General features: G+C 49.2%; 1 protein-coding gene across 1 annotated transcript in view; it reads left to right on the top strand.

Moving 5' to 3' along the window:
• The window catches only part of bnip3lb (BCL2 interacting protein 3 like b), a 15,814-nt gene extending 12,238 nt beyond the window's left edge, over positions 1-3,576 (top strand). The window contains exon 6 of the mRNA XM_076283852.1: positions 355-3,576. Coding sequence (XP_076139967.1) covers positions 355-403 — 49 coding nt within the window. The 3' untranslated portion in view covers positions 404-3,576. The remainder of the gene's footprint in view (positions 1-354) is intronic.
• Positions 3,577-7,814: the final 4,238 nt, after the last annotated feature.

Genomic DNA, 7,814 nt, shown 5'->3' with positions numbered 1-7,814 from the left:
CATGTTTCAGTCGGACACACCCTAGATATCTGTGCCACTGAGTCTAACTGTGAGTCAGGTCATAAATTAGCGCAGTGGGTCATGGGCGTCTATTTTGGACCGGTGCCTTTCTGTGCACAATCCCAATCCCTCAATATTAAGCACACACAGATAAACTCACACACATAACATGCACATATGCATGCACTTAGCTTAAGTGCACATGCACACACACTCTTGTTACTGTCATCATGACTAATCTTGCTAATCTCTCTCTTCCTCTCCTCTGTCTTTCTCCCTCTCTCTCCCTTTCTTTCTACCCCTCTTACCCCCTCCTCTCTCTCTCTCTCTCTCTCTCTCTCTCTCTCTCTGCAGGGTGTACATTGGGAAGCGGCTGATTACGCCTCCCGCCAGCTCCTTTTGATTGACAGCTGATGAAAGTGCCTGGGGCTCCGCCCGTTGAGGCCGGGGGGGGGGGGGGTTTGGGGAAGGGGAGTCAAATGTTGCAGTTTGTACAAAGGAACGTCCCTCCCTCTCTCCGTCTGCCCTCCCTCTCTCTCTCCCCCCTCACACCTTTTTTCCCCTGCCCTCATCCCCCTCATCCCCCTCTCCTCCTCTCCTCTCCCCTCTCTCCTCCTCTCTGCGGCCCACCTGCCATATATGTTCTGGCCAGAGAAGTGCCATGTTTTTTCGGAGAAGAGAAGGCCCGTTTTGTCTTTTTCTTTTCTTTTCTTTTCTTCCGGCTGTTCGTCTGATTGAGACGGAGACGAAGGGCTTCCTATGACACAGAAAGATGGTTGCCGTGGAAACCAAATAGTTGAGCGGTGGCTCGAGTTCCTGCTGTGACTTTGTGGAAGATGAGAGTTGTGTCGGTCCAGCAAGCTCAGGATGTGTTCACACTCTCACAAACACACACACACACACGCACACGCACACGCACACGCACACACTCACACACAACTTATTCCTGCATCCTGAATGGGAACTCACCCCAAAAATCTGGAAATGTGAAAACGCATTTTTGTTCCAGATGACTTAAAGTGCATGTTACTCTAAGTTTCAGTTCATATGTAGTTATGTTTTTTAGGAACAGTGGTTTTGGAGAGCTTGTTTGGAGAGCTTGTTTGGTGTGTGTGTATGTGGTGTGTGTGTGTTGTAGTTCAGAGCAGTGACTTTTGGAGAGCTTGTGTGTATTCGGACATAGTAGAGGATCCAGTGGCCTGAGAAGACATGAGGAATGGAGACAGGCTTGGTCCTCCATCTCCACACACACACACACACACATACAGACACACACACACACACATACAGACACACACACACACACATACAGACACACACACACACACAGACACACACACACACACACACACACACATATACACACATACAGACACACACACACACACACACATACAGACACACACACACACACACACACACACTTCACACTTCAGATTGTTTATAAGTACCTACTTTGCTATGTCCCCGTCTTATCTTTTAACAAGAAGAAAAATGCATGATGGGAACAAATGCCTGCTCTATGTGTTGTCATGGAAACGGCACGCCAAGCTGACCCGTGTGTGGGCTGTGTGAGCTGTGTGTAAGGGCCGGCACCGGATGGCTTCAGGTTGGCATTCACCCACGCTTGTCTTTATGTTTTTTTTCTTTTTTTTCGTCATATCACACCAGGCCAAGCAGGTGCTGTCACGGCCAGGTGAAAAGGATGCAGTGACCCCTGGCCGACCCCTGACCCCTGGCCCATTGGAACTCCGCGTTGCTTTCTCTGTTTGTGCTCAGAGATTAGTTTCTCTGTTTTTTTTCCCTGTTTGTGTGTGAGGATCCCCAGCCCAGCCCCACAACACCCCACCCCAAGGCCTCCACCCTGCACTCCCATGATGCACTGGTGTGGGTGGTGTGATGTGACCGCTGGACCCCGCTCCTCCCCTCTCTCTGTCCCAGCCGATGGGGCAACCTGAGCGGATGTCTCATGGTTACATCACACAGTCACAGCCTCCTCATGCTCTTCCTACACACGCCGTTCAGATGCTCTCCGTTTCTGAAAACGTCCAGCTTAAGTTGCTTGCAGCTTCAGAGCGCATCCAGTTTTAGTTGGTCTCCGTTTGTAGATGCTTCTTTCCGGCCAGTAATAGTGTAGCATGTAGTAGCCTCAGGAGTCATGGGTTTCATTCCAAACTGCCCCCTTGAGCAAGGCACTGAACCCCGAGTTGCTCCATGGAGACTGCCCCTTGTAATTGGTATCTGCCCACATTTTTCCTACAGGTCGAGGATCGAACCGGCAACCCCTCGGTTTCAAGCCCGAAGCCCTAACCAGTAGACCACGGCTGACCCTAGCATGGCTGCCTCTAGCTTTGGAATAAGGCGTCAGCTAAATACATAATTAATACATTTATTTTTCTCTTTATCGCCTGCAGAAGACCCCTGTGCCTGTTTAGTAGAGCCATGCAGCTTGTTGTACCCATCATGCTGTTTCATAGTGCATTCTCATGAGCCCTGACCCCTGTGCCTGTTTAGTAGAGCCATGCAGCTTCTTATTAGCCTGGCCCCACCCACCTAAATCTTCTTTCAGGGAGATCTAGTCTGGGACGCCATAGTCCATAACCATTTCCCTCAGACAACAAAAATGTCAGGCCAATCAGCGACGAGAGGGGAAGACGAAACCAAACCTTATTGTGATAAACAGAAGCAGAAACACCTGCAAACATCAAAAAATGCAGTTGGAAAAATGCAGAAATGTATTTACAGTAAAGGTAGACCCACATACATTGTTTCCTGACTGCTGATTATTGTCAGTTTGTAAAGTGTAGGTGAAATAGGAAGTAACGTTAGGAATCTCTGATCAATGTGATTGGTAAGGCTGGACCAATGATTTCAAAGTTAGTGCCCGTCGCGATGCAAGTGTTGCAAACGTTTCCCAGTCGAGAGTCACCACTCACTTGGTGAATGAGTTTTTGGATTTTTCCAGGCTAGCTTCTTATACCTATCATAGCGTTTCATAGTGCATGAGTGGAGGGGAAGCTATCGTAGTGTATCATAGGGCGTGTTAGACCTGACGTAGTGTTTCATAGTGCATGAACGTGGGGTGGGGTGCAAGGAGTATCTGCTGCCACACAGTCAGGGCTGGGTTCTCTTGGCTGCCGAAAAAAAAACGAAAAAAAAAACAGCATTTTGCATTTCTTCATTCTCTTCAGTGTGTTTTGTGTTAAATGTTTGTATTTTTTGGTTATTTTGTATTTTGTATTTTTTTTAGTTTTGTTGCGTGTTTGCTTTTCTCTTGTTTTTGGAGACTCAAGCTACTCAGAACGAACTGAACGCACAGAGGAAGTGGCTCAGGACTGATGGGAGGTGAAAACAACAGCGGTGTGTTTTAGACGGAATTTAGATGGAATAAAGTTGGAGGAGGGGACACGTTCCACCGAACAACATGTCAGGAGGGCAAAGACAGACCTAGTTACCAGATTTGTAAAAAAAAAAAATATATAGTACTTGTTTTTTATTTAATTTTTTTCCATCCCTGATTGGACAATTGAACAGATTGTATCAATAAAAATTTAAGAACAAACTGCTCCTAATGAATTGGTCTTCTGCGTTTGATTATCCACTTGGTTCTCTTTGTTTCATCCCATGAACACCTCTGCACCAAGACCTCACTTAACCCCATAACACTCTACAGTAGACCCTCTGGTTAGGGGGAAATGGGCATCTCTCTATATATATATATATATGTGTGTGTGTGTGTGTACTGCTGGCTCCTAGTCTTCTCAGTTTTTCCAGCCCTAAAGCCTGTTGTCCATTAAAGCAATGGAAATTTGGCTCACTGAAAGTTAACTCTTGGTTAGTTCAGTTCCTGGCAGGTCAAACAGCAGCCTGTGTGTGTGATTTTCTGTGTGTTTGTGTGACTGGACTATCTTGCATCTTGTCTATGTTTGTGTGTGTGTGTTTGGTAGTTGCAGCAGTACTTCTCAGCTCTCAGCTTGTCAATTATGTTCCGTGATGTCATATAGCACTCTGTGGCCCCAAGGCGTGTGTGATGACCGCCACAGTGGCCTGCTGTAGTGGGATCCTGAGGCGTGTGTGTGTATGTGTTTGTGGCCTGCTGTAGTGGGATCCTGAGGGTGAGGTGTGTGTTTGTGTGTGTTTGTGGCCTGCTGTAGTGGGATCCTGAGGGTGAGTTGTGTGTGTTTGTGGCCTGCTGTAGTGGGATCCTGAGGCTGGGGTGTGTGTGTATGTGTTTGTGGCCTGCTGTAGTGGGATCCTGAGGCTGGGGCGTGTGTGTGTATGTGTTTGTGGCCTGCTGTAGTGGGATCCTGAGGGTGAGGTGTGTGTTTGTGTGTGTTTGTGGCCTGCTGTAGTGGGATCCTGAGGCTGGGGCGTGTGTGTGTGTGGCCTGCTGTAGTGGGATCCTGAGGCTGGGGCGTGTGTGTGTGTGTGGCCTGCTGTAGTGGGATCCTGAGGCTGGGTCGTGTGTGTGTGTGTGTGTGTAGCCTGCTGTAGTGGGATCCTGAGGCTGGGGAGTGTGTGTGTTTGTGGCCTGCTGTAGTGGGATCCTGAGGCGTGTGTGTATGTGTGTGTGGCCTGCTGTAGTGGGATCCTGAGGCTGGGGCGTGTGTGTGTGTGTGTGTATGTGTTTGTGGCCTGCTGTAGTGGGATCCTGAGGCTGGGGCGTGTGTGTGTGTGTGTGTGTGGCCTGCTGTAGTGGGATCCTGAGGCTGGGGCGTGTGTGTGTGTGTGTGTAGCCTGCTGTAGTGGGATCCTGAGGCTGGGTCGTGTGTGTGTGTGTAGCCTGCTGTAGTGGGATCCTGAGGCTGGGTCGTGTGTGTGTGTGTGTGTAGGTGTGTAGCCTGCTGTAGTGGGATCCTGAGGCTGGGTCGTGTGTGTGTGTGTGTGTGTGTGTGTGTGTGTGCGTGTGTGTGTGTGTGTGTGTGTGTGTGTGTGGCCTGCTGTAGTGGGATCCTGAGGCTGGGTCGTGTGTGTGTGTGTGGCCTGCTGTAGTGGGATCCTGAGGCTGAGTCGTGTGTGTGTGTGTGGCCTGCTGTAGTAAGATCCTGAGGCTGAGGCTGGTGTTTGTCCTCTGTCCGAGCTGCACTCCACCCTGCCGCAGAGCGAGTGGCAGGAAGCTTGCGTAATGAAGGCTTTCGTCACACTCCAGAATCGCTTCGTCAGCACATCTGGTATGTGTGTATGTGTGTTTATGTTTGTGTGTGTATGTGACATGACTGACTTATATCCTGTGTGGCTGTAGATGACTGTTGCTTTGCAACCTGTGTGTGTGTGTGTGTGTGTGTGTGTGTGTGTGTGTGTGTGTGTGTGTTAGACTGGACTGCATTGTACTTTGTGCGTGTGTGTGTGTGCACTCTGTGTTGCTGTCTCTGTGGCAGCAGCAGCAGCACATGTCTCTCTCTGACCAGAGCGGACGGCTGCAGTTATGCAGGTCATGCTACTGCGTCTGTGCTACGCTGTGCTGGTCAATGAGCACTGGGTGCTACGTTACGCTACGCTGTGCTGGCCAGTGACCACTGGGTGCTACGCTACGCCACGCTGTGCTGGCCAGTGACCACTGGGTGCTACGCTGTGCTGGCCAGTGAGCACTGGGAGCTACGCTGCGCTGTGCTGGCCAGTGACCACTGGGTGCTACGTTACGCTACGCTGTGCTGGCCAGTGAGCACTGGGAGCTACGCTGCGCTGTGCTGGCCAGTGACCACTGGGTGCTATGCTACGCCGCGCTGTGCTGGCCAGTGACCACTGGGTGCTACGTTACGCTACGCTGTGCTGGCCAGTGAGCACTGGGTGCTACGTTACGCTACACTGCGCTGTGCTGGCCAGTGAGCACTGGGAGCTACGCTACGCCGCGCTGTGCTGGCCAGTGAGCACTGGGCTGGCCCTCATACACGGCCAGAATCCGGCACACATTCCAGCCACCACATTCCCCTGCGGGTGCTCACAGACACACACGCACACACACACACACACACACACACACACACACACACACACACACACACATAACAGCGCTTGTTGACGTCCCTCCAGGGCTCTATTTCTGGAGCGGGTGCAGAGACAGCCCCTCTCGCTGGCCCCAGAGGTGTGTGTGTGTGTGAGTGTGTGTGTGTGTGTGTGTGTGTTATTCACAGAGTGCTTATTTGTCAATCTGGTCAGCACTCTGAGCCAATGCCAGTGGTTGTGTGTGTGTGCGTGTGTGTGTGTGTGTTTGTTGATAACTGTGTTGATCTGGGCTCAATGCTATGTGATGATATGGTGTGTTGACTGAGCTGATATTGGTTCATTACTGTCACTTTACTGGTGTCCCTTAGGTGTGTGTGCAGGGCTGCCAACTTTTCAAAAAACCTTGGAGTGAGATTTGGTGGGGCCAACCAAAATTTTGCTGCGGAAATTTTTGTTTGGCTCATTCAGCATTATACCGTACAGTAAAAAAAACGTACATCAGTGGTTCTCAGGTGTAGGGACCAGGCATGGACGGATTATGAACTTACGGGCCCCTGGGCCCACATGCATTAAGGGCTCCCCACTAATTGTCGCATATGTGGAAGGGGGGTTTGGGGGTCCTCCCCAGAATTTTTTTCATTTGTTTGATGTGATTTCCTGTATTCTGGTGCATTTTGGTAGCTTAGAAATCTAGACACACCCTAGCGGCAGCAAATTACATTTGCTTCCAGGGCTAGTCTAGCAACTCTCCGTTGGCTTGTAAGCTCGAAAAATTAAACTTCTATCAGGCCAATCAAATCGTCTATGGAGTCGTTAGGGGGGCATAACATAATGATTGATGGCAGAGTTGCAACGGTTTGGCTTGAATTCCCTGCTACTTGAAAACAAAGAAGATGGATATTGCTGTTGGCCAACAGTGTGACACGAGTTAAGCTTGTTTTGAGATGGCAAAAGTTTGAACTAGCCAACTAGCTCCGCTGGTGGGAAAACGCATGGGACTCAGTGCTGTCCTATTGCGTGCAGAGGGAATTTGAAAGACAACCGATTATCCCGCCCCTCGGACTGAGCACTGCAAACGGTGAGTGCCCAGACCCTTCATTTTAATGTGGGTCTGGCTCGTCAGGCTAGCATTTTGGGGATTGCCAATACTAAATTCAATCAGATTCATAACCTACATCCTGATGTGTTGATATTGAGGCAATGATTCCATGCAAAGGCTTGGGCTTCAGGGCCCCTTGACACCTTGGGCCCCTGGATCTGGGCCCGGAAGGCCCGTGCAGTAATCCATCCCTGGGACCAGGGTCCCAGAGTTAAATGAACATTGGTATCAAAGGGATCTAGCCTACTACTACTAGGACCATGGGCGTTGGAGGCATTCTTAAAGTGGGTGGGACATTTCAGAGGGGGGGTATGGGGGTCCTCCCCCAGAAAATTTTTTTTGGACTAGATGCAATTTCCTGAATTCTGGTACATTTTAACAGGTTATTTAGATACTTCTATATAACAAAATAAAGCCAGCCTACGAAATTAATAAAAAGTAAATCATGCATAATTTTAAAAAAACTCAATAGGCTACTTGGCTACGCAATAAGGTTTCCATTACAGCACCGCAGACGTTCAATGAAAACGGATGGTTTGTTTGAAATCCCGACACTCTTTCAACTACATGGAACGTAATAGTGATCATCAAATACCTCCCCAGATTTCAGTGCCCATCAGTCCCAACATTTAACAATATAATCAAACAGTCCAAAAGTAAATTAAATATCAAACTAACCGTAAATCCAAAGAAAATGACAATGAAGCACTAAACAGATGCTGAAAACAGCACTGGTATTTAGCACGGCAAAAGTGAGGGGGTCCAAACAACA

Source organism: Alosa pseudoharengus, unplaced genomic scaffold (genome assembly GCF_046254945.1).
Source record: "Alosa pseudoharengus isolate Yale_2024_CS ecotype anadromous, Long Island Sound unplaced genomic scaffold, YU_APseudo_1.1 YU_APseudo_1.1_scf_14, whole genome shotgun sequence".
NCBI classification, from domain to species: Eukaryota; Metazoa; Chordata; class Actinopteri; order Clupeiformes; family Clupeidae; genus Alosa; species Alosa pseudoharengus.
Note: the sequence above shows the minus strand (reverse complement) of the source record. Positions and strands in the feature narration are given on the sequence as shown.